Source organism: Rhinatrema bivittatum, chromosome 10 (genome assembly GCF_901001135.1).
Source record: "Rhinatrema bivittatum chromosome 10, aRhiBiv1.1, whole genome shotgun sequence".
NCBI lineage: Eukaryota > Metazoa > Chordata > Amphibia > Gymnophiona > Rhinatrematidae > Rhinatrema > Rhinatrema bivittatum.
Window position 1 is genome coordinate 59923166 of NC_042624.1, and position 27185 is coordinate 59950350.

Consider the following 27185-nt stretch of genomic DNA (forward strand, 5'->3'; position numbering starts at 1 on the left):
GAAGGAGTGTGTACGTGTGTGAGAGATTGGGAGCTCGTGTGTATGAAAAAGGGATTGTGTGTATGTGAGACAGAGCCGGTGTGAAGGGCTGCGTGAGAGAGAGACATAGGCAGCCTGTGTGAGGATGTATGTGTGAAAGAGAAAGGGAGCTTGCGTGGAGTGTATGCATGAGAGAGGGCCCTGTATGAGGGTGTGTGTGTGTGTGTGCGCGCGAGAGAGTGAGGGAGCCTGAGGGTGTTTGTATGTGGAAGGGACACTCTTACAGTGAATTTCTAGGGAAATTCTGTTCAAAATATTTAAAACTAGCCGTTAAGCCCGTAACAACGGGCTACATTAAAAACATTTTTTTCGGTCCATTTCCTTCCCCCTCATTCTCCCTCCCACCTCCACCTCCCCCTCGTTCTCCCTTTCCCCTTCCCCTCATTCTCCCTTCCACCTTCCCCGCCCCCTCATTCTCCCTTCAACCTCCCCCTCATTCTCCCTTCCACCTTCCCCTCTCCCATTCTCCCTTCCACCTCCCACATCATTCTCCCTTTCCCCTCATTCTCCCTTCCACCTCTCCCTTCCCAACCCCATTCTCCCTCCCACCTCTATTCTCCCTCCCACTCCTTCTCACCTCACTCTCTCCTCCCTCCCCCTCCCCTCAGTCACTCCCCTCCTCTCCCAGCTCATTCACAACGCCATCGGATAGCACGCGCGTGCCCCGCTGCCGCTACGGGTCCTCTCAGCGCCATTTTTGTAAATAGGCGAACTCTGGCCGACGTGCGCGCATGCGCGGTAGAGCTGCTCTCTACTGCGCATTTGCGGCACGTCGGTCAGGGCTCCCTTATCTAGTAGATTGTGGAATATGGTCGGTGTCAGTCTATAAACAAAGTTTATTGAACTTTAAAGAATAACTTGCGCAATTGACAGCCACACACCTTCAATACTACAAAACACATCACAAAATGGTGTTGGCACAACTGTACCAATATGTAAGAAAGACCACTTGAAAAGGCTGTGATTCCATATATTGAAAACATATATAAAATGTGGAGTAAAAATAATTTGTAACTGAGAATCTTTAAAAAAATAATGTATTATAGACAACTAAAACACACTAAGAAGCCGTCACTCCTCCTCGCCAACGCCGCCGCTGCTCGATGCTGCCGCCGCCATGTTTGTAAATTCAGCTGACGCTCGCTGAGACCGACGTGCTTGCCCGCACATGCGCAGTAGAGCTGCTCTCTACTGCGCATTTGCGGCACGTCGGTCAACCTTCGTTTATTAGGTTGATTCTGCAACTTTAAAGTAATAACTTCTTTCTATAATAATTTAAAATATAATTACTTAAAGACTGTCATGTAAATTGTGTTATTTTGACCAATATACAGTTTACAGAATTTTCAGTTTTTGTGCGCAGAATTTTAAATTTTTTGCGCATAATTCCCCAGGAGTAAATTTGGTAGCTGTTAAGAAATCAAACATTTAAACAGTGAAAATCTTGTTGACAGAATACATTCAAAATGACATTGATAAAATTATAATTTATAAAAAAACCCAAAAAACTGCAGTATTTAAGAATGCACAAAACTGATAATAAATACAGTACATAGCATCCTTAATATGGAAACTGATTGCTGTCTTCAGCAACAGACACAGGAGCTCCAGCGATCTGATTTCCAAATGGGATGGTAGACAAAGCCCAAACACTCAAACAGCATGAAGACCAACACTCGGTAAGACTACCGTGTATTGCAAAAAAAAAAAAAAAAAAAAAAATCCTCACGTTTTTACTGTACCAGCATCAGGGCAGGGTGGGGCTTTGTGTCCTGAGGATCACATGTTTAACTGAAGTGATGCAATTAAAAAGCATAATCCTATTCTCCTTGTTGGGCTTCCAGTCTTTGTAACATGCCTTCATCCCTCTCACTGCCACCTCTGATAAGGGGGTCTGAGCGGGAGGTGCCATGGGCATTCATTTGCAGCTGCCTGGAGGGAGATGCCTGAGGGCATGCTTTACGAGATACACTGTAGCCTTTGAGTGTCGCTTATCATGCTTGAATTCTGTCACTGGACCTGATGCTTGGTCTCTCCCCACCGAAGGCAGACATTCCTAAATAATCACCCCCCCTACCCCCCATTGTATTGAAACCTTAAAAGAGCTGCACAGCAGGAGAGGATGCTCCCGTTCTCTGTGGTCATATGAAGACGGAGACCTCTAGTGTCCATTCAGATCATCTTACAATCAGCAGAGGAAGACTTCATTCAGATTCAGGCCAGAAGTTCTTAGTCCTGTAAAAACGCCTCACACGATGTAGTCCTGTGAAAGGGGCCGTTGCAGCGGGTGGTGGAGTCACGATCATCCCCCCCGATATCTCTATAGCATAGGGGAGTCTTTTTTTATGGGGTCCTGTAGCACCTCTTCTGGTTGTGTTGTACAGAGTGAGGGACTACATTCAGAGGCTTTGTGAGTGGTTGCGGAGATCATGCTCAGCAGGTCAAAGGGTAAAGGTAACACAACGGTGGAACGTCTCTCAGCAGAGAGTAATTGAAGAGTGTGAAGGTAACGCAATTGGGTAGCAGCTGGGCTCCCAGATAAGATTTCTGCTGCTATCTTCAGAGATTCAGAGGCAGCCTTTTCACCTTCTGCAGCAATCACCTAGAACAAAAGAGAAAGCTTTATCATACCTCTCCGTTTCCTGTGGTCACAACTTCTATATCGTGTCTATACACCATTCCCTATTCTTATGTATGATTCCCTGCAGCTGTTTTCTTGGACAGCGTCAGTGTGTGGACCATGAGAAAGAGCATGTCCAGACTGGCTCCATGGTTTTACATCTTCTCTCCTGTGCATACCTCTTTCCTTCCCAGAGGAGAGGAGGAGCACCAGCTGTAGAGAAGTATGCTTATGCTTATTCTGCTCCTGACACTCTTACCCTTCTGCATTTAGTTGACAGCTGCAAGGTCAGGTTCCTTTCAGGCAAGAGACCAAATACTGGAGCCCAGAAGATCTGAGCTGCCTGATTTCCTGATGTCGACACTCTCACATCATTGTGCATCTCAAACAGGATACTCACAGAGCCACACAGTCTACTCCAAAGGTGCAAAATTCCACTCATTGGAGGACTGCAAACAGGTCTGGTTTTCAGGATATCTACAATGAATATCTAGCAAATACAGTTGCAAACACTTGATCCAGTGTCACAGTCAGGCAGGCTGGATGCACACATTCCCCCAGCAGGAGCGGTATAGGACCCTATAGCGGAGCAGAGCAGGGTCTTCTGCCTGTCCGGTTACCTCCCCCTTGGACTGGGCCTGCAGGTTCTGGTGGCCGGCAGGGCTTCTCTAGCAGGGTGCATGGCAGGCAGCGATCAGAATCCAGGCAGAGGTCAGGGCAGGCAGAGATCAAACAGAGGCAAGGACCAGAGACAGTCCAAGTCAGCAATGTAGATCAGTCTGAGGAAGGCAATGCAAAAGCAGGATAGGGGAACAAAGCTGGAGAGGCAAGGCTAGGCAGATCAGCAGCATGGATAGACAGTCAGGGAGAGGATAAAATACACAGGCAGGAACAAAAGTAAATCACACAGGCAGGAAGAGGACAAATCAAGACAGTGCATGCAGGCAGGAAGGGCCACCAGGAGGCCCAACCAGAGTAAGAACAAGGCAAGAGATATACAGACATACAATCTAGGCCATCAGGAGACTTACACCCACAGGGCAAGAAGGGCCACTGAGAAACTCAAAGGAAGCAGGAGGGTCACAGGGAGGCCCAGACTGGACAAGATGACAGGACAGGAACAAGGCACGGTACAAGCTAGGCCACCTAGAGACCTAGACAGGACATAGAAAGGCCACTGGGATGCCCATAGGGAACCAGACAAATAGACAGGCAAGGAACACAGGGAGAAACAGAAAAAGACAAGATGACCTTAACAGGCCACACTGGGGAAAATGGGCAAGGCAAGGCAAGAAGGCCTCATAGGCCACAAAGGAACAAGGCAAGAGTAAGATTGGCCAAAGCAGGAACCGAAGGTGACTTGATGATGAGACCTCATGCTATAACTGAGGCAGGTTTATATAGGATTGCCCTTGGCTGCATCATGTAGCCTTCAAGGTAGGGGCTAGAGCAGGTGCAGAGCCTCTGCTGGCAGTAAGGCCACCTTGCAGCTAAATCATGACATCCAGCAACCAGAATAATTTGCATATTTTGATTAACCTGAAAATCATATCTGATTGCAATCTTTGAGGACTGGAACTGAATACTCCAGTCTTCTTCAAAGGAGGCATACAGAGAACTTAAGGGCACAGGGCCAGTTTTAGACATACTGGAGACCAGGACAGAAATTTGAAAGGGTGGCTTATGATCCCAGGTACTTCCCCTTGTCCTCTCCCTTCCCCCCCCCCCCCCCCCCCATGTCCCCCTTCCAGGTCCCTCTACTCATGGGTCACACTGCCCTGACTATGCCCGATCTTCTTTTGCCCCATGGCCCCTTCCTCCATCCTCAGCTTCATGGCTTCTTCCCTAGTCCCCTCCCTCCTGTTCCCCATTGCCCCCTTCCTGAGTCCTCTTCCTTCTATCCTCCACCCCACGGCCCCTTCCTAACTCCGCCCCATCCTTCGCCCCAAGGCCCCTTCCTTAGATCTCACCCTCTTACCCCACCTTCATAGCCCTTTCATGACTCCTTTTCCTGTTATCTCTTATACCCTTGTGGCTGTTTCACAGCTTCTCTTCCTCTTAACCCAATGGACCCTTTACAGCTCCTCTATCTTCTATCTCCATTGCCCCATGGACACTTCCGGCTCACTCCTCCCCTAGACCCAAGGTCCCTTCTGGCTCACTCTCACCTTTCCCTACCCCCATGGCCCCTTGCAGCTCTTCTCTCTAATCCTCCTATCATTCTCTATGGCCCCTGCCTAGCTTTCTCTCCTTCTTACACCCCTCCCATGCTCCCTCCTGGCTCCTGTCCTTTCTACCTCTTCCCATCCCCACCCATACCCCAGGATCTCATTTGGCTGGCTAGTCATGAGCCTGGCAGAATTTTTTCGGTGGTGGCACAATCAAACTGGCGCCCACTCACAGATCCTGTAGTGGCCATGCCCCTCACACAGGTCTCTTTGGTAACAGGAGGCCCGTGCAGAAGGTGGGCTGTGGGTCTGCCACAAGACCTATGAGCGCATGCCAGCTCTCAGGCTCCCACTGATTTTCACTCCTATTGTATCCACTGAAGATAGCCTCTGGCAGCAGGCCAACCTGAGATCAGGCTGTGCACAGTGATTTGTTCACCTCCAGGCAGGCCTAAATGGCACGAGGACCCTAGGCAGTTGTTCCAATTGACCCTCACCAATGCCAAACCTATGAGAGTGGTGCTATCTAATACAGCCAAATGGTAGAACAAAATAAGATGAAACAGTCATCAATCACAATCATGCACAGTTAAAGCTTTCTTATTTATTTCATCTTTTAATAAAGGGTTTAAATAATCATTATTCATAGAAACATGATGGCAGAAACAAACCGTATGGCCTATCTAGTCTGCCCATTCACCCAACTCATTTAGCTTTACAATCCCCATCACTCCCTCAGCGATCCTCTGTATTTATCCCATGCTTTCTTAAATTCAGGTACTGTTTTTGTCTTCACCACCTTCATTGTGAAACCGTTCCATGCATCCACCACCTTCTCTGTAAAGAAATATTTCCTAAGATTATTCCTGAACCTACCCCATTTCACCCTTGTCCCATGATCCCTTGTTCTAGAGCCTCCTTTCCATAGAAAGAGGCTTGCCTGCTGTGCATGGAAACCTTTGAGGTATTTAAATGTCTCTGTCATATCTCCCCCATCTCACCTTTCCTCTATCTCCATATGCTTTAGAACAAAGACCACTGATCATTTTAGTAGCCACCTTCTAGACAGACTCCAACTGGTTTATGTCCTTTTGAAGGTACACAGTATTCCAAATTAGGTCTCATCAGGGACTTATACAGGGCAATATCATCTCCCTTTTGGAGGTGGCATTGGCATTTCTACAACATTGCCTACATGGGATTTCACTGTCAGCATGCCTGTAATTTTCCCTACAGCCAATATTCTTCCTGTGTCTGATGGGCTCCCTCACCAGGTGGAGCTGGAGAAGCTGTACACCCGCTCCATTCCCCCAGCTGGAAAAGAATATTTTAGTGTCTTCTGACAGGGTTCAGATTGTTTATATTGACAGGGACACCTCAGGCTGATATGTTTTGTCCCAGAGATGATGGATGGAACAAAATGTGAATTTTACCAATTACAGCCATCTGGGATCTGAGACAGTGAATGCTGTTACATTGCAGTTATTTTTAGTACCCCTCTGTTCTCTCTTTGCCCTTGTACCTAGATACTCAGATAACATGCATCTGGTATTGGAAGCTTCACTGCTCAGGTCTTACCCTCACTTTAGCTTGTCTCTGGGCTTCTGCTTCCACTGCCATTGACTGTCGAAGTTCTGCAGGAAGTCGGACATCTTTGCTGCAAAAGAGACCCAGAGACTGGGACTGAATGGAATAAGGTAGAAATTCCAGCAAACAATACCAGTGTATTGGAAGATCTCAGCTACCACGGTATATAATATTACCAGTAATATGTTTGCTGGTTTTCCTTCCACCATTCCCACTTACAATTACTTTTGAGGGAACTGAGAAGATATGATAGGGGTGTCATAATAGCCACAGTTCTCCATTTTTCAGCCCTATTTTTTTAGCACCTTATTAGAAGTCATAACTGTGAACCTCACAACCAAGTGGGGCAAGAGGAGTTGTAAACCGCTCATGTACTAGTCTTCCCTTCAAAAACATAGGCCTCCAGGGGCTGTCAGATTCCCCTCATTGAGATCTTCTACACTTTTCTCTAGTGCCCCTTACTGAAAGAAACTAAAAGTGAAGTAACAGTGAGCTCACCATAGCCAGCCTTCCCTATACCATCCTTGTAGGATCTCATGCTGGGACTAAGGAGCAATGAGCTCCTATACTAGTAACCTCAGGGATTTTCTCTGTGAAAGGTCAAGAAATGGAAGCTCTGGTAGCTCTTCCACAGTCAGTGTCATCTGTACTTCCAGATAAACTTAGACACTCAAAAGTGTTGATACTGACAATTTTCTTGGTGCTTTTACAGATAACTTCATATTATTATTATTATTATTTATTGGTTTTTATATACTGCCGCTCATGATGCAGAAAGAGCACTGCATGCAGAAGGCCTGCATAAACAGTAACTCAGCAGATGACAGCACATAAGGACCAACTGGCACTTCCAGTCTGCCTAGATGTCTTCCTCTGTGGTCCTCTACCACTTTGGGTAGAAGAGCATAGATTTAACTAAAGAATATTGTCAGGTCAGGAACAGAAAACCCTTCTGAATATTAATAACCTTTATCACTGACAGGAAAATTGGTTCTTACCTGCTAATTTTCGTTCCTGTAGTACCACGGATCAGTCCAGACCGTGGGTTGAGCCTCCTGTCCAGCAGGTGGAGACAGACCAAAACTGTGAGGTATCCTATATCAGGACAGAGCTTACCCTACACCCCTTCAGTATAAAGTACTTTCAAAGCAGATATAACTTCCCAAAGATCAAGCAAGCAATAAGAAAAAACTAACAAATTGAACAAATGAACAATTGAAAGGATTCTGTATGAAGAAAAACGCTGTTGCATACAATTTTATTTTCATCTGGTAGATGCCTTTAGTAATAGTAGACAACAAATCAGATAATTGAAAAAACCTGTAGAAAAAAAGACAGAACATTCGAGCGGACGTATCAGATCTAGTACGGGCAGGTGTCTGGACTGATCCGTGGTACCACAGGAACGAAAATTAGCAGGTAAGAACCAATTTTCCTTTCCCTGTATGTACCCAGATCAGTCCAGACCGTGGGATGTACCAAAGCTTCCCTAAACAGGGTGGGACAGACACAGTCCTGCTCGAAGAACCTGCCGCCCAAAGGAGCCCAAAACTGGAGCCTGCACATCCAAACGGTGATGACGAACAAAAGTATGCAGGGATTTCCAAGTAGCTGCCCTACATATTTCCTGCGGAGAGACTGATTGACTCTCCGCCGAAGAAGTAGCCTGAGACCGTAAGGAATGAGCTTTTAAGCCTTCCGGCACAGGCCGACCCTTACAGATGTAAGCCAACGCAATGGCCTCCTTTAGTCAACATGCGATAGTGGCCTTGGAAGCCTTATTACCTTTATTTGGCCCACTCCACAGAACAAACAAGTGGTCAGAGACCTGGAACTCATTTGTAACCTGAAGGTAACGCAGCAAGACCCGTTTCACATCGAGGCGCCGCAGATCACCCCCAGCTGTATTTGTTACTTCTGACAAAGAAAAAGCCGGAGGTTCCATGGACTGATTGACATGAAAAGAAGACTCAACCTTTGGCAAGAAAGAGGGTACAGTCTTAAGGGATACCCCTGAATCCGAGAAACGTAGGAAAGGCTTTCTGCACGACAACGCTTGGAGCTCTGAGATTCTTCTGGCTGAACAAATGGACACCAAAAAGATGGTTTTGAGAGTCAAATCCTTAAGCGTAGCCCTCTTTAAAGGTTCAAAAGGAGCTTCGCAGAGAACCCGGAGAACCAATTTAAGACTCCACGAGGGACAAGTAATCCGGACCAGAGGAGTCAAGTGCTTGGCTCCCTTGAGAAAAAGGACGACATCTGGATGAGCTGCCATTGAGTAACTGTCAATGGTACCTAAGAGAGAACAGAGAGCGGAGACGTGTACTCGCAAGGAACTGAACGACAACCCCTTGACGAGACTATTCTGGAGAAAAGAAAGGACCTGGGAAACTGGAGCCTTACGAGCTGAGACACCCAAGGCGACACACGCATTTTCAAAAACCTTCCATACTCTGACATAAGCAAGCGAGGTAGTCGGCTTCCTGGCCTGCAATAGAGTGGATAACACTTCTTCCTTATATCCCTTCTTTCTCAATCTCCGCCGTTCAAAAGCCAGATCAGAAGCAATCCGCCTGATCAAAAAATACGAGACCCTGCCGAAGAAGATGGGAAAGATGACCGTGGCATAGGGGACCGTCCGTGGCTAAATTCACGAAGTCCGCAAACCACGGTCTGCTAGGCCATTCAGGAGCCACTAGAATGACAGGCCTACGATGAAGCTCGTTCTTCGGAGTGCCCACTAACGGCCAGGGAGGGAACACGTACAGTAGAATGTCGCGGGGCCAGGGAAGGACCAGGGCCGTCCACCCCTTCTGCGCAATGTTCCTGTCTGCGGCTGAAGAACCGAGGAACTTTCGCATTGGTCATGGTGGCCATCAGATCCAAGTGAGGGGGACCCTACCTGTGGATGATCAGGTTCATCGCTGCATCTGACAATTCCCACTCGCCTGGGTCTAACCTCTGCCGACTGAGGAAATCCGCTTGAACGTTCTCCTTCCCTGCAATATGGGATGCTGCTAAGCGCGCTAGGTGACATTCTACCCATGCGAAAAGCCTGCTGGCTTCCAGAGCGACTAGGCTACTCCTGGTGCCCCCTTGTCGATTGATGTAGGCTACAGTGGTGGAATTGTCCGACAGGACCCACACCGCCTTGTGGAGGAGTAGGGGAAGGAAGGCCTTGAGAGCCAGTCGGACTGCTTGAGCTTCCAGTCGATTGATGTGCCAGCGAGATTGAGTCGGAGACCAATACCCCTGAGCAGACTGGGTCTGGCATACAGCTCCCCAGCCGGAGAGGCTGGCAATCCACTGCAGTGTCAGAAGGGACACCCCCTTCTGAAGATGGGCAGGCGATAGCCACCACTGCAGTTCTGCGACTGTAGACTCAGAGAGCGGCAGGGGTGTCTGAAACTGTTCAGATACCAGTTTCCAGCGGGATAGCAAGACTTTCTGTTACGGATGCATATGCGCAAAAGCCCAGGGGACCAGATTGATAGTGGAGGCCATGGACCCCAGAACCTGGGGATAATCCCAGGCTGTTGGCAGGGCAAGAGATTGCACACTTGGCCCCTGAGTTTGAGCGATCGGTCCTCCAGAAGAAACACCCTGCCTACTCGAGTGTCGAATCGCGCCCTCAGGAATTCCAATGTCTGGGAGGGTTGAAGCTTGCTCTTGGGAAAATTGATGACCCACCCCAGAAAGGTCAGACACAACAGGACCTTGCTGACCACCAGCTGGCAAAGAGACTTTAATTTGGCCCGGATGAGCCAATCGTCCAGGTAAGGATGGACTAGGATTCCTTCTCGACGCAGGGTGGCCGCCACTACCACCATTACCTTGGTGAAAGTGCGCGGCGCCCTGGCAAGACCGAAGGAGAGTGCTCGAAACTGAAAATGTTGGCCCAGTATCTTGAACCGAAGATACCGCTGATGATCGCAGTGAATCGGGATGTGTAAGTAGGCCTCCGTCAGATTGAGCAAGGCCAAGAATTCTCCGGATCGAACTGCTGCTATCACCGCCCTCAAGGTTTCCATCCGAGAGCCCAGTTGACGCACTTCAGATCCAAAATTGGACGAAAAGACCCTCCTTTTTGGGCATGACAAAGTAAATGGATTATTGGCCGGACCCTTGTTCTTCCACTGGAACGGACTATGGACCTCAGTTCTGGCAGCCTGCGCAGGGTTTGTTCGACCGTAGGCCTCTTGACTTCCGCAGGGGGAGATCAGGTGAAGATCTGGTAGGTCTCGAGCAAATTCTAATGCATAGCCTTTTTCTATCACCTCTAGGACCCACTGATCCGTCGTTATGGTGGCCCATTCCCCGAGAAACTGGGAAAGTCATCCACCTAAGTCTCGAACGGAGGAATGAGCCGGTCCCATCTCATTGAGAGGAGGACTTGATGACAGAGTGTTGCTGGCTACTATCCCTGAAGGGCCGATGTCCCCGAAAGGAATGAGACCAGGATTGAGATCGGGAAGCATTACCCCTCAGAAGTGAGCCCCTTGCTCTGGTGGAAAAAACGGCGTCGCCCCCTAAATCTAGTGTAAGAGGGTAAGAAGGATTTAGACTGTTTCGGGCGGTCCTCCGGCAACTTATGAACCTTATTTTCTCCCAGGGATATGATAAGTTGCTCTAGGTCCTTACCAAAAAGCAACTGGCCCTTGAAGGGAAGGGTTACCAACTGCGCTTTGGAAGAGGCATCTGCAGACCAATTTCTCAGCCAGAGGAGGCGCCTGGCTGAGACCGTGAAGACCATTGCCTTGGTTTGCACTCGCAAAAGATCGTACAGAGCGTCCGCCCCATACTCAATCGCTCCCTCCAAGTGATCCGCCTGCTCCGCTTCTGCAGATGGGAGGTCTTGGGTACTGAGTAATTGTTGAACCCACCTGAGGCTTGCCCGTTGCATGAGACTGCCGCAGATTGTCGCCCGAACTCCCAAGGACAGGACGTCAAATATGCATTTGAGATAAAATTCCAACTTGCGGTTCTGGGCATCCTTTAGAGCAGTAGCCCCAACCACCGGGATGGTGGTGTGTATGGTAACCGCCGTGACAGAGGAATATACCTTGGGCATCTTAAGTAGATTCAAGCAGTGCTCGGGAAGAGGGTAGAGCTTGTCCAGGACCGGGTCCATGTTGGCAGGCATTGCGGCCGTAACCGTATCTGCCAGGGCAACCCAATTCCCAGTTCCTGCAAAATGAAGGGAATGAGCGGTTCTAGTTCCTCCTTTTGAAATAAGCATAGCACCCGAGGATCGTCCCCCTCGAGGGGGGGGGGGGGGGGGTAGGAAGCAGCAGGTCAACATCCGGATCTGGAAAAGGGACCGGCGGCGGCTATGGCAGATCCTGAGGTGGCGGGACACCCGGGACCACCCTAACCGAGCCCTGGCCCTCCGGCGCTTTCGGAGGAGAAATTCGCAGGTTTTTTGGTGGGGTGGGGGGGGGGGGGGGTCCCAGGGATGGATCTTCCTCCTGCTGTAAGCTGGCTAAATAGAACTTGTGCATAAGAAGCACAAACTCCGCGGAGAAACAAGACAGACTTCCCGGGGGGGGGGGGAGGGAGGAGGGTGTAGGAAAAGGTCAGGTATCCCCTCCGGGGCATGAGGGGGGGCTTAAATCCGAGGAGAAACAAAAAAAAAAATCAGGCTCACCTTCCTCCCGCACATCAGATTCTGCATTTGAGCCTGCTTCCAAGATGTCTGTTGTTCCTGCGGTTTTCCGGGCCGGGAATGGCCTGGCCACGCGGCGGGGAACTCACCCCTGGGTCGCTGCTGGCGAGGGGACCGATGAGGGACCCTCCCCACCCGGTAGGCACCCTGAATAGAGGCCTCCATGGGAAAAACGTGTGGCAGACTATCCACATGCTTTACAGGCGCTGGAACGGGGCCATTGGCGCTGAAGAAAAAAAAAACTCTCTAAAAAAGTAAAACCAGCTGAGCTGTGCAGGGCTGAAGTCGGTCAGCAGAGGCAGCGACTGCAAGCTACCGGAGCTGTCCACAGTTCTTAAAAAGTAACAAATACAGCCCTGCTTGAACCTTTTTTTTTTTTTTTTTTTTTTAAACTGCTCGGCTAAGCCAGGGAAAACACACTCCCTGAGAGGGTACTGTTTTACAGTGGACAGCTAGATAATGGGGGAGGGACTGGACCACGAGTATCACCCCAGATGGTCAGTGGGAAAAAGGGACCTAGGATGGGCAAGCCCCCCCCAGGCTCCCAGCAGAGCGAAGAGACCGAACTGTCTCTGAGTAAAAAAAAGGGAGAAAACTTTCAAAGTCCTCTTTTTTTTTTTTAAACAAGAATTTAATACTTGCTTGATCCAGACCAAAAGTAAAGAAAATCCCTTCAGGGAAACTAAGGGAAGAAGAAGAAGGGGAACTGTAGGTTCAGCTGCCTGCACCTGCTGGAGACAGACGAATACTGAAGAGCTGCAGGGCAGGTTCTGTCCTGATATAGGATACCCTCACAGTTTTCTCTGTCTCCACCTGCTGGACAGGAGGCTCAACCCACGGTCTGGACTGATCCGGGTATGTACAGGGAAAAATGTTTTAGGCAAAGACTGGAGTAGGTTCTAAAGGAGAAAATGCAAGAGTTATGTAAGTGAAGGAGAAGAGGAGGAGCGAGCATCCTGTCAAAGGATAAAATGAATGGATTTGTGTTCATATCAATCGGACAGACAGCAGGCTCTCTAATTAATGGTTCTTTCTCCTAATAGCCCAATTTCTCCTTTTTTCGGCATTTTTCCTACCTACATTTCTGTTCTCTCCACTTTGATCCCCCAGCGACAGGCAACAGCATCTATGGCCACCTGAAAAAGATAAAAAAGTATTCTTGAAAGGATCTGGTATGCACTTGTTAAACTCAGAGTAAAAAATGAAGCTTTGAGTTGACTGCGTGTGTTTCCTCTGTGAAGTCCAGTATGTGTTTTATTAGGTATATCACTTCAGAGTTTCTCTTAGGACTATAATGTATGACAACTAAGCTGTCTCCCTGTGTAGCTTTTAGATATCTCTTAGGAGGGAGGAGATATCTGCCAAAAATAAAACTACTTCAAAGAAAACCAATAATGTAGTTGGTTAGAAATGATTCATCTTTTGCGATATAAGTTTTCAGGACTACAGATGACTCTCTTAATAATTAGGGATCACATTGGTAAATAAAAGTATAGTTGGGATGAAGGAACGACCCAGGAATAAATGGGCTGAGACCCTGAGTTCAGGTCCTGCTTCTGCTATAGGCACCTTTTGATTAGGGGTGATCCAAGGGTGTGGGGCCTGGGACAAATGAGTCCTCTGAGATCCAACAGCGATGGGGAATGGAGCTGTCTGTACCATCTGCTGTTGTACCTCTTCCTACTCTATCGCTGATATCCGTGGTCTGCGAGCTCCTAGCCTGCTGGAACTCTTGGGAATGGGAAGTAATGTCAGAGAGCTGGGGGAAGGGGGGGGGGGTTTACTGCAGAACCCCCAATCACGGGACCCAGGGCAATCGCCCCGATTCGCTTCTCTGCCCCCTACTGAAGGACAGTTCTGTTGCACAAGTCATGGTGCCTTAGCTACCCACCTAGGGAGAAAGACCTCGAAAACTTTTTAACCTGTCATCCCCACCTATTTTCTAAGAGAACGTTCACACGTACTTTCACTCAAGCTTTCTACAGGTACAAAGTATGCAGAGTCTCTTGCACTCTTCCTCCCGACCTAAATATGCCCCTGGGAACGCCTCCTCTCAGTCAGGCCGATGCAATAAGAGGTGCGGGACAGCCGGTGCGCAGTCGAGCGCCCGCTCTCCTGACTCGCGCCCAGGGACCTCTCCTGGGCGTGCCATTTTGTATTCAAATTAGGCTGCGTGCTAATAAGGAGCGGAAGCAGCGGCTATCAGCGGGTTCAACAACCGATGCTTAATTTTACTGGCGTTGGTTTTCGAACCCGCTGACAGCCACAGGTTCAGAAAATGGACGCCAGCAAAATTGAGCGTCTGTTTTCGAACCCGACAACTGGTGGGCAGATCTTTTTTTTGGTGAGTTTTTGGTGCCTTAATATCATATCACTATGATATTAAGTCGGAGAGTGTACAGAAAAGCAGTTTTTTTTTTGCTTTCCTGTACACTGTGCTTTCCCAGTGCTTTCAAGTTAGGGCAGACGTTAATTTCTGAGAGTAAAATGCGCGGCTTGGCCGCACATTTTACTTTCAGTATTCCGGGGGAATAACTAATAGGCTCATCAACATACATTTGCATGTGATGAGTGCTATTCGTTTCGGGGAGGGTTGGCCACGCACTTTCCACGTGTTATGATTACCCCTTACAGTATAAGGGGTAATAATAGCGCATCTAAAACGCGCGGCCAAATGGGGCACTCGGCCGAGCGCAGTTCTGTATTGGCCTGAGTGTGAAGCAAAGTGCAGGCATGGCTTGGACTCAGCCACACTGAGGGAGGGCAGTTTTAAGGCACTTGAGTAATGCAAGTAAGAAAATGCTTTTTACTCCTGTAAATCATTTTGGACAGGGTCCTCATAAATTCTAAGCTCTGGGCAAAGTTTTGCTTGATTTTATAAACTATGGCCATGCGTCTAGAGGAAAACGTCTAAAGCAATTTGCCCAAGTAAATATCAGTTTTCCCTGAGTAAACTGCTCTCCCTCGATCCAGTTACAAGCATGTGCTGGGCTTCCCGGCACGCAGGCCTTCACAAGCTGCATTTACGGTGGGCCTTCCTAGGGGACATATTTTGGGCGGGATTGAATTTTCAAGTCCTCGTGTTTTCTATAGAAGATCTCACTGCACAAAAAGCAGGTGCAGTTGTTTCAGAGTGAGAGCACATGTATTGCTTTTCTCCTTGATGCTTGGTGGAAAGTCTGCAGGTAAAGAGTACCCGTGCACTTTTCCCCAAAGCAGTCAGTCTCTCAGTTGCCTCTTATGGTGCAGCACCAAGGCTGCAGTTAATGTGCAAAAATAAAATATTAAAACAGCATTCATTGTGCATCAGATACCATTTAAGGTTTGTTGTAAAATGTGCTAAAGTTACCTTGTGGCATGTCAGTATGATACTATCTGAAAGCTGAAGGGATTGTCACAGTAAAACAAATAAGGGAGAAGCATCTCTAGTCTGCAGATCATGCACCCTCACAAAAAAAAAAAAAAAAAAGCTGCTTTTCTTTCTTTACCCAGTGAAACAAACACACATACACATATCATGTCCTTGACCTTTCAAAAAAAGAGAGAAAAGTGACATCCGTTCACCGTAAATGGATGGGGAGGTGACACTAACAGTATAGTTGTCCCTTCCATCACGTGCTCACAATGCCACCTCCTCCCTCTTCCAGGTCCTAACTCTTATCTTCCCTCCCTTCCCATTGCTGTACCTTTACTTCCTGGGCAATGCTCTTTCTCTCTAGCAGGATTTCAGAGAAGGACCTGTATGCCAGCAGGCGTTTAGTGGTTGTCTGTACCAGCAGCTGCAGAGCGCTGGATATATTGAAGATGGAAGTGAGGAGGAGACATGCATTTTCCATTCTGTAATAGCAGACTGCATCTACCTCGAGAGTGAGCATGTCTTTGGTTATGACCTAGACAGAAAAAGACACAGGTTTCTAAAATTAATATAGACATTTATTGACCAGAGGAGATATAGCCACAATCATTATTTGTCGGTCAAAAGGATCCCTGGGTCTCACATGACTCACTGTTCAGGGATCAGGAATGACGTTCACAGATTTACCTCTACATTTATTCATGAGATTGACAGTTTATTTATTGGTACCCTAGTGCATTTAGCTACCAGTCTCCACTCCAAGCTTATTTCCCAATGGTTGAAATAAAGACAATAAAGTAACGCTTACTTCATGAAAGGGAATTTCAATGGTCTTCAAGCGAAGATCTACTTTGTGGTAGCTGTCCAGGCATGGCAAGAAGAAGAAAAGACCTGTTTAACAAAAATAGAGAAAGTGTCCTGAAAATAAATCTCATTCTGAGACCATGACTCTCAACTTGTGTCAGCATTCAGGCAAGTCTATAAATAATGTGCTGCATCCTGCCAGTGCAAACAGTGGGCAGCAATATGACAGACACAAGCAGAAGCTGGTAAATGTGGCAACAGAAAGGAAAATTGGTCCTTACCTGCTAATTTTCGTTCCTGTAGTACCACGGATCAGCCCAGACTCCTGGGGTTTTGCTTCCCCTCCAGCAGATGGAGACAGAGAAGTTTTAATGGACTCAGTCCTATACCCCTGAGGTGCCACCTAGAGTCTGTCAGTATTACACTGTACCCAAGCAGAAAACTCCAACCATAACATCTATATAAACCACCACCTCACCCCGAAGAGCAGAGGGAATGAAAAAACCAGAAACTTGTCAAACAAATGAATGCCTATACTCTGACCCTGAAAAGGGGGCATGTTGAAAAACTTGTAAAAAAAAAACAAAACAAAAAAACAAACCACTAACCACCAGCCGAGTGGACTCTCCATTTTCCCTTGGGTGGGACTCTGGGCTGATCCGTGGTACTACAAGAATGAAAATTAGCAAGTAAGGACCAATTTTCCTTTCCCTGTACATACCTGGATCAGCCCAGTCTCCTGGGATGTACCAAAGCTTCCCTAATCAGGGTGGGACCGAGAGAGTCCCGCTTGGAGCACGCTGGCCCTGAAGGAACCGGGCTCTGGAGCCCAAACATCCAAACGATAATGCTTCGCAAAAGTATGGGTAGATTTCCAGGTAGCCGCCCTACAAATCTCTTGCTGCGGCACTCTGCCCAGGAGGCCGCTTGTGATCGGGTAGAATGAGCTTTAAGACCGATCGGGACGGCCCTGCACGATGTACGCTGACGCAATAGCTTCCTTCAACCAGCGCACGATAGAGGCTTTTGACACCTTGTGACCCCTCTTGGGGCCACTCCACAGCACGAATAGATGGTCCGAAAGGCGAAAACTAATCGGAGAAAGTTCTTTTTCATTCAACGTACAATTAAACTCTGGAATTTGTTGCCAGAGGATGTGGTTAGTGCAGGTAGAATAGCTGTGTTTAAAAAAGGATTGGATAAGTTCTTGGAGGAAAAGTCCATTAACTGCTATTAATGAAGTTGTCTTAGAAAATAGCCACTGCTATTACTAGCAACGGTAACATGGAATAGACAATTTTTGGGTACTTGCCAGGTTCTTATGGCCTGGATTGCCCACTGTTGGAAACAGGATGCTGGGCTTGATGGACCCTTGGTCTGACCCAGTATGGCATGTTCTTATGTTCTTAACCTCCAAGTAACACAACAACGCCCTCTTCACATCCAGCTTCTGTAACTCTTTCAACTCAGGATCTGAGGAATCCAGTTCCGCGAAGGAAGGGAGCTCCACAGACTGATTTAAATGAAAGGACACCACCTTCGGAAGAAAGGAGGGAACTGTGCATAATGAAACTCCTGTCTCTGAAATCCTTAGAAATGGTTCCCTGCAAGACAAAGCCTGATGCTCGGAAACACGCCATGCCGAGGAAAAAGCCACCAGAAAAATGACCTTCAGCGTCAAATCCTTCAAGGTCGCTCGTTTCAAAGGTTCAAAAGGAGCATTACAAAGGGCGTGGAGAACCAGATTCAATTTCCAGGAGGGACCAGGATTCCGGACTGGAGGTCTCAAATGCTTGGCCCCTTTCAGAAAACGAACCACGTCCAGATGAGAGGCTAGTGTCACCCCCTGCACTTTGCCATGTAAGCAGCCAAGGACAACCACCTGAACTCGCAGGGAATTAAATGTCAAGTCCTTGGCTAATCCCGCCTGTAAGAAGTCCAGAATATTTGGAATAGAAGCCTTGGATGGTTGCACAGCGCGTTCTATACACCAGGATTCAAAAACTCCTCACACCTGAACATACGCCATGGATGTAGAGTGCTTCCTGGCCTGTAAGAGTGTAGCAACCACCGCATCAGAGTAACCCTTACTCCTTAACCTCTGCCGTTCAAAAGCCATGCTGCTAGACAAAAGCAATCTACTTCTCTGAAATAAACGGGACCCTGACGCAGAAGATTGGGAGACGGCCGAAACCGAAGCGGACCGTCCACTGCTAGATTCAGGAGATCCGCAAACCATGGACGCCTCGGCCACTCCGGAGCCACAAACACCACCTTGCCTGGATGAAACTCGATGTGGCGTAGAACCTTTCTGACCAACGGCCACGGAGGAAACACATACAACAGGATGTCCTTCGTCCATGGGAAGACCAGGGCATCTACTCCTTCTGCTCCTGGCTCCTGTCGTCGACTGAAGAATCAAGGAGCCTTGGCGATGCGGCATGTCGCCATGAGATCCATGACGGGCCTGGTCCAGTGCTGGCACAGGAGACAAAAGGCCTCGGAGAGTTCCCACTCCCCCGGGTCCAACTGATGGCGGCTAAGAAAGTCTGCCTGCACATTGTCCACCCCGGCCATGTGAGACGCCGCAATCTTGTACAGATTTTGTTCCGCCCAGTGGATTAAGAGCTGAGCTTCCGTCGCCACCGGACGGCTCCTGGTCCCTCCCTGACGATTGATGTAAGCCACCGTTGTCGCATTGTCGGAAAGCATCCTCATTGAACGTTCCTCCAAAGGAAGGAGGGCCTGCAATGCTAGCCAAATCGCTCTGGTCTCCAACCAATTTAATCGACTACGAGGACTCTGCTTTCGTCCATTGGACTTGCACTGCTGTCCCTCGACACACCGCCCCCCACCCCATGAGGCTGGCATCCGTGGTGACTACTATCAGGAGGGTATTTCCAAATCCACTGTCCGAAGCAAATTGTCCGGACAAAGCCACCAAAGAAGACTGGATCATGCCGCGTCAGTCAGTGGTAAGGGGCGATAAAATTGTGCTGAGAGCGGATTCCATTGGGAGAGCAAAGCTGACTGAAGAGGACGCATATGAGCAAAGGCCCATAGTACCAGCTCGAGAGTGGATGCCATCGAGCCCAAGACCTGTAAATAATCCCAGGCTCTGGGATGAGGCATGGATCGCAAGGAAGTCCACCTGAGTGAGAAGTTTGGAAAGTCTCTCCTCGGTAAGAAAAACCTTTCCCCGGACTGTGTCGAAACGAGCCCCTAGAAACTCCAAGGACTGGGATGGTACCAGATGGCTCGTCGGGGTTGACCATCCACCCTAGCGAGCCAAGCAGCTGTAGCACCCTCTGAACCGCTGCTCTGCAAAGGACTTCCGATTTCGCCCGAATCAGCCAGCTGTCCAGATAAGGATGCACCAGAATACCCTCCTTTCTTAGGGCTGCTGCCACAACCACCATTACCTTGGTGAACACCCTGGGCGCAGTTGCCAGATCGAACAGCAGCGAGCAGAACTGGAAATGATGCTAGAGGACTGCAAACCGCAGATATTTCTGATGATCCGGTCGAATTGGTATGTGCAAGTACACTTTGGTCAGGTCCAGATATGCCAAGAATTCCCCTTTGTGCATGGACGCTATTACTGAGCACAGGGTCTCCATCCAAAACGGAGGCACCTTTAGGGCCCAACTGACTGAAGGTTCCTTCCTTCTTTGGCACCATGAAGTAGATGGAGTAGCGCCCCTGACGGAGCTCTTCGACCAGAACCGGAATGATGGCCCCCAAAGCCTGTAAGCGTCACAGAGTCTCTTGTACCGCCCGACGCTTTGGTGGTAAGCGCATGGAGAAACCATGTAGTGTTTGTGGATCGGCCGGGCAAAATCTAAAGCGTAGCCATGTTCGATTATATTTAGGACCCATTGATCTGAGGTCAAGGTGGTCCACTCCTCCAGAAAAAAAGACAGTCTTCCCCCTTTCCTCGGAACGGAGGAGTGAACTGGCCTCACTTCATTGTGCAGACTTGGAGCCTCCATGAGTTGGAGGGGCTCCTTCTCTGGCCGGCCGTCGCCCATGAAAGGACTGGTTCCAGGAATGTTAACGGCTGGGAGCTTGACGAGCGGAGGATCCAGAAGACAGGTCCGAAAATGATTCCCCCGGAATCTGGGACTCTGAGGAAAAGAGCCTCTGCTCCTGGATCTGTCCTCTGGCAGCTTGTGGACCTTATTCTCCCCCAGAGACTTAATCATGACCTCCAACTGCTGGCCGAAGAGTAGCTTTCCCTTGAAAGGCAAAGAACTCAGCTGAGCTTTCGAGGAGATATCCGCCGACCAATTTCTAAGCCAAAGGAGTCTATGGGCTGAAACGGCTAAGACCATAGCTCTTGCCGACGTGCGCAGGAGATCATATAAAGTATCCGCACTTTAAGTCATTGAAGCTTCCAAGCGACCCGCCTGAGCCGCATCTGCTTCCAAAAGGGATGCGACAGGCAGTAATGCTGTACCCAACGCAGGCTTGCCCACAGGGCAAAACTGCTGCACATGGCAGCTCGCACTCCCAGGGCCAAGGTCTCAAACATTTTCTTGAGCTTCACTTCCAACTTTCGGTCCTGCAAGCTGTATATGAAGGAGGAGTAGAGAGAACTGAGACTGAAGGCAGGAAGCTTTCTTGAAAAGATTTAATTAGGAGGTGGGAAAGCTTCAGGTATGTTGATTCTGTGGCAGGTTGTCAATTGTGCAGCAACAAGCTAATATTCAGGCCGATACAGTACAGTGCGCTCCGTTGGAGCGCACTGTACTGTATCGGCCTGAATATACAGGCTGTACTGTATCGGCTAACAGTGCGCTCCAACGGAGCGCACTGTTAGCCGGCATTTGGACGCGCGTTTTCGACGCGCTAGCTTTACCCCTTATTCAGTAAGGGGTAATAGCGCGTCCAAAACGCGCGTCCAACCCCCCCCCTCCCCCCCCGAACATAATAGTGCCCGCAACAAGCAAATGCATGTTGATGGCCCTATTAGGTATTCCCGCGTGATACAGTTAGTAAAATGTGCACCCAAGCCGCATATTTTACTTTAAGAAATTAGCGTCTACCCAAAGAAATGCCCCCCTCCTGTCTCTTGAACATGAGAAGAGAGGTGAAGTTGGATTAGACAGAGAAAGTAGACAAAATCAAACTAAAAATTATTTAGATGTAATTCCTGGATGGAATGATGTCCCTTTAGAAGAATTTCATATTTACATAAAAGTTCTTGAATCTGCATATGTGGCCAATCATACACCATTGACAAAGATCTGGATGTGTTTTGGAAGTCTGCAACTACTTGTGTCTCACAGCTGGCAGAAAGAGCATTAATTAAAATTCATAGAAGCCTTGATGTCTGACAGTACTGCTACCAAGTTTCAAACTTTTGCTATTTATGCCCTTTTTTGTATCTGTCACCATGTGTACAAATATCTTTCTGTGTAATACATAAGCTCATATAGTCAGAAAGACAAGGACTTTCTCAAATAAATATAAAAAGCATAGTTGCACTATTTCAATTCAAAGCAAAAGTGACATTCCACAGTTAAAAGTTTGTAACTTACATGTCTAGATAAATTGTTGATTTTTGTACTTGGTACATTTTTTAGTTGTATACAGTTTAAATATTGTTTAAAAAAACAAATTTAAATGATTTTCAATAAAACCATACTCAGATGTGTGAATCTTCATGCAAAATTATGCAAATCTGCCACTTAATTGCCACAGAATTTTGAAAAATCTTCCACAGAATTTGCCAACTCTTGCTGCAGAATCTTATAAAATCTGCTACAGGAAACAGGGGGCTCTCATTATAGGTTCCTTTGTAGTTTAAATGTATTATGTTTGTATAATACATGCTAATTTCTGTTAATTTGTTAATTCTGAATGCAAGTGCTTCGCTTTGTCACCTTTTTGTTTTAAGCATGTAACAAATGTTTCCATAATTCAGAGAGCAATGTGTGTTATGAACCCTGGTGCTCCCATCCTGTGTTCCCTATGGTAGAATAGGAAATTTGGATGCTCTGAGATTCTTTTCCTACTACTGCTATTTATCATTTCTAAAGCATTACTAGAATCCAGTAAAGGCAAAACCAATTTAGTTACCAGGTCCTCTAGCCCTGCCCGGAAGGAGACGCCCCAGTCGGAATATAACTGCTCTCTCATACTCCCACACAATCTGAAATGTCAAACCAAGAAAGAAGTACAATTAGGTGGTTGAAGAGGATGAAAGAAGCTGAGACAGAGGGACAAAAATGATGGGGAAAAAAAACAAACCAAAAAACGAGGCAGGGAAAAAAAGTTTTGATCAAAGGCTAGAAAGGTTTCATTTTACAGGGTTCAGTGAAAAAAAGGAAGGGTAAGAAACTCTTGTCCTGGAGTGCCATAAACAGCTCTGGTTTTCAGGATATCCACATTAAATATGCATGAAGTATATCTGCATACACTGTTTCCACTGAATGAAAATAAATCTCATACGTACTTATTGGGGATATCCTGTGGCACTCCAGAACCTGAGTTGCCTACCCCTCTTGTATGATTATATCAAAATGCAGGATCTATTCTACTTTGGAGTGCAATGGACAGAGCAGGGGAAGGAGTGTGGAAGGGTCAGGAAGGTGGAGGGGGATGCATGTGCTTGTGAAGGCTTGGGATGAATCAATAGTATATCAGACATACAATTCAATTACAGAGTTACCTTATTGTTTGAAAAAATAAGAGTAACAGTTTTCCAAATATCTGGGTTCTAGATACTGCGTATCCCTGAACATTAAGAGGACTTATGCCAACATGTGAATATATTACACTTGTTTACTTTCCATGTCTCCTCCAGTTTGTCAGGGAACAGACATGAAGAAGGTGGATTGGATGGAGGCTAAGTGTCTGAACCCATGCTTCTGGGCAGTAATTCTTTCCTGTTTTATCTCTGGAAACAGTCTCAGCCTGACAGCTCTTGATGCTTGCTCCAAATCCCTCCCACAAAATACAAAATGCAAAAGGGCTCAAGGAATTAGTGAAGTGCCTTACTTACCCTCATGCAGAACCAGATAGACACAGGCAAGGTAAGCAACAGCAGGAGGACAGACAGGATGATGAGGAGCCACTCGCAAACCCCTAGACCTACAGACTGCACACCTAATGCAAACAGGGAAAAAGCATCTCTAAGTAAAGGTGAACTGCATGGATACATAGTCAGATATAGGCAATGAAGCACACTATTCCTGACAAGCAGCATGAAATAGGTTAGAGAGGTGATCAGTGGAGAGCAAGCTTTATTCTCTCTTCAGTTGGAATAAAAAATAACACCTATGGTTATCTCTTCTATCTCCCTGCTTCACACTGGATAGAATAATGGTCATACATAGGCTTTTCATTTCCTTCTGTATCAAGTCATATGACACAGATCACACACTTACATGCTACACATTTTTTCCCACAGAAGTAAAATGAGAGAAAACTTATAGAAAATAACTCAGTCTCTCTGCCAGTATAATACTACATTGAATAAATAACACAAACAATCCTGTATAGTCTCTCTGCTGCACTTCACTCTAGTCTAGTGCCACCTATAAGGAAAATACATTGAGACTCACAGAGCTAAATTTCATTTTTAAGCACCCGCTAGGTGCAGAAGTGGAGAGGGTTGTTCCCCTCCAACCATGCATGAGCAGGGGTGGGAGATCCTCTCTAAGGATGCAGGAGCAGTAGCTTCCTTCCAGCATACACCACCACGACAAAAGGGGCCATCTCTTCCTCTGTCCTGGCAGCATCCCCGTCAGATCCTGGTTTAAAATTCTTGGACTGCCGTTAACTGGCAAACCCCTGCACCTTTAAGGGGGCAGGCTTAATGAGGCGCTGCCACGCAGGCTGAGCAGCATTTGTGAGAAAGTGTTTTAAACAACAAGGCAAGGGATTTGGTTTATGTTCATAAAATTATCGCACTGCAGCATTATTAACCTGCATTAAGTTAATATGGTAAAATATTTTATACCGCATAGGGGAATATTTATGGCAGAAAAACTTTGAAAAGTTTGCAGATAAAAATGTTGTGGCCAACTAAAAATAATGCTCAGAGCCTCATGGACTAAGTTCCAGGTGGTAAAGCAGACGGTTGCAATCTCCCCCCCCCCCCCCCCCCTTCATTATAGAAATTATGGGCCACATGTACACATTTTCCAGATGCATAACCCTGGCAGAGGAGGGATTTACATACCAGAAAAGGAATCATCTTCACATAGTCCTCTTTGGAGGAGAAAAAAAAAATTCATTTGAATCATGTCTTCTGGACATAATTAATTTAGGGTTTTATTCATGGGCAAAGAATTAAACACTAGGATACTATCTATGGCAGGGGGAGGCAGCTCCGGTCCTGGAGAGCCACAAACAGGTCTGGTTTTCAGGATATCCACAATGAATGAGCACGAGATATATCTGCATACAATGGAGGCAGTGCCTCACTAACCTCTGGGCTCACTAAGGTGCGGGCGGGGGTAAACAACTTGGCCCAAAGGCCACATTGGTGGCCCCTGCCTAAATGGCAGGCCATTCATTCAGGGGTATGGAGGGGACGAGAGGGCTGTGCCCCTTGGACATTTAGTCAAGGACCGAGGGGGGGGAGGGGGCAGGCTGCGGCCCTTCCTCAGAGAAGCACAAGTAGGAAGGTAAACTTATATTCCAACCTGGCCTACAGCAGTGACGTAAGTTCCACTAGTCCACAGAGGTCACTTCCTCCCATGGGTCAGCAGAAGTAATGCCACTGCTGTGGGCCAGGACACTCATGTCCCTATTGACCAGAAGAAAGATGCACATCCCACCTTCGGGCTATAGTTTGCCTACCCCTGCTATAGTGGGACTGAATAATTTTGGTCCAGTGATTCTCAGCATGACACAAGGGAACCACATGTGGCCTATTAGAGCACTCAGGATAGCCCTCTAGCACCACAGAACGTTTGGAAAAAAAAGTAAATCGCAGAATCAAAGAACTAGCACTTGCATTTCAGGGTTTAAAATAAGTGGTGAACTGAATGAAGGTCTGAGAATGAACAGGTTAGTTCTACAGAAGTAATAGTATTATTGCGAGCATGCGCCCAGGGTATTGGGGGAGAGGCAAGGGAGGAATTTAAAAAAATTATGAGTCTGCAAGATCACTTTCTCTGTCTCCATCTGCTGGAGGGGAGGCAAAACCTAGGAGTCTGGACTGATCCGAGTATGAACAGGGATCTAGGATTGAAACTGGCCTGGGGCTTAAACCCTTTGGAAAATCCCACAAGTGTTCTTTCTTGTTAACAACGAGAAACCAGTTACAGGAAACAAAAGGAAAACACTATTTGACCCTAAGTATGGTTAATATTTTCCTCAATATTCATTAAATTTGTGAGAAACAGTTGTAACGGTGATATTAATAAGCCAAGAGGAACTCCCTTCATTTATGTTTTACAAAGACATAAAAAAAAGATTGCACAAATTAAGAAAATATAAAAAAAAAAAAAAAAGTTAAGGAAAAGAGAAAGGAAGTTGTCTATTGATGACTCCCTACAATATGAATCAGAAGAATGCAAAGATATGGGGTAGTCACTATAAGGCTAATATAGGGCGAGATGAGGGGGCCATAATTGCTCTTGCTCTGCTTACGCTGTAACTAGGATCCTTTGTTTTCAGTTTAAACTGATTTTCACCCATAAATTCCCGGATTTTGCCAAAGGTGACAATCTGTTTAACAGATATTCGCCCTGATTTTAGGCTAATGAAAAAGCTGCTCCAGAGCTATAGATGCAGCATTTCAGGACTCCAGCCACTGCTGGAAGCCAGTGTGGGCCAAAGCATAGGTTGCGTTTCAGGTGCCGCCCATGCCACCTCCTCATCTCCTAAGCAGACAAAGTGTCTGCTGTCTGGTGCCATGAATGCATTTGGAGCACTTCCCGGCAGGCTCCCTGGCCCTGCACAAAAGCAGACGTGCAGTGCTGCACGGCGCAGGAGCGTCAGTAAGCTGCTGCTGAAGACGAGGGGAGAAGCCCGGGCCTACCACCAGTAAAGATAAATGCTGTTGCAGTGCGGAGAGTCGGGGAGGGGGGAGAGGGAGATTCTTGGCAGGGAGAGCGGCATGCTAGGCCAGGGATGGGGTACAGATGGGCATGCTGTTCAGTGGGTAAATCTGCTTAATTATATTTCATTGTCCTGGCTTCTGTCCACAGAATGAAACTCTGTTTACCTGGAAAAATAACGAGTCAAATTGTTCAACTGATTTTCTCCTGGCTTTGTTCCAAATGAAGGTCCCTAACTATAAACGTATTTAAAATAAATGCTATTTTACAATGGGGCATCTTTCTGATGAGCCAATCATTCTTACTTTTTGTCCCTCTAGTACTCACCATCCTGCCCCATCCCCATTCTTACCATCTTCGTTCCTTTCACCATCTAGTAATGCCATCACCTCTGTTTCACCATCTGAGGCCACCACATCATCCACGTCCACCACTGTGGAGGTAGTGACCTTGCTGTCTGGTACAAGAGTGCTCCTAGTCTTCTCTCTTCTTTCCTTCATTCTCCCCCTCCGGGAGCTCTGGCGCTCTTTGACAGTCTCCCTGCTGGAGCTCTCTGACTTCTCCCTCTTGTTCTCCTTGGCTGCAGAGTCTTTATTTCTCCTCTGGGACTCCCGAGAGGAGCTCCTAGACCCCTTCTCCATCTCCAGCAGGGTCTCTGGAGTCAGAAGCATGCAGCCCACAGGAGGCGGCTGGCGAAGAATGCAGGGCCGATGAGATGTTTTATTCATCCTGGGAGGGATGGTGGGCAGGAATGTAATTTGAGGAGGAGGCGTTGCTGCTGTACACTAATAAGATTTCTATTATGCAGATCCTGGTGGGGTATGAAGCATCAGAAGATTAACTTCCCGCTCTAAAACTATATCACACTGGAATAGCAGAGTCGATGAGACTTAACTCTTGGCCAGTGCAGACTTGAGGAGACGACAGT

At 47.4% G+C, this 27185-nt stretch overlaps 1 protein-coding gene across 3 annotated transcripts; it reads right to left on the bottom strand.

Moving 5' to 3' along the window:
• Nucleotides 1-857: 857 nt before the first annotated feature.
• On the bottom strand, nt 858-26964 carry NPHS2 (NPHS2 stomatin family member, podocin). Of its 3 annotated transcripts, none has more exons than XM_029618468.1 (8): nt 26610-26964; nt 23248-23351; nt 22323-22395; nt 16243-16325; nt 15766-15969; nt 13160-13215; nt 6412-6484; nt 858-2641 (listed from the first exon to the last, which is right to left on the bottom strand). In XM_029618468.1, exons 1-8 carry the CDS (start codon nt 26926-26928, stop codon nt 2360-2362), a joined length of 1194 nt encoding a protein of 397 aa, XP_029474328.1. In that variant the 5' UTR covers nt 26929-26964; the 3' UTR covers nt 858-2359. The 3 variants fall into 3 exon arrangements, with proteins under 3 accessions (XP_029474328.1, XP_029474327.1, XP_029474330.1); XM_029618467.1 differs by having other exon boundaries at nt 6406-6484; XM_029618470.1 differs by having other exon boundaries at nt 6406-6484; nt 26585-26655.
• Between the last annotated feature and the right edge of the window lie 221 nt (nt 26965-27185).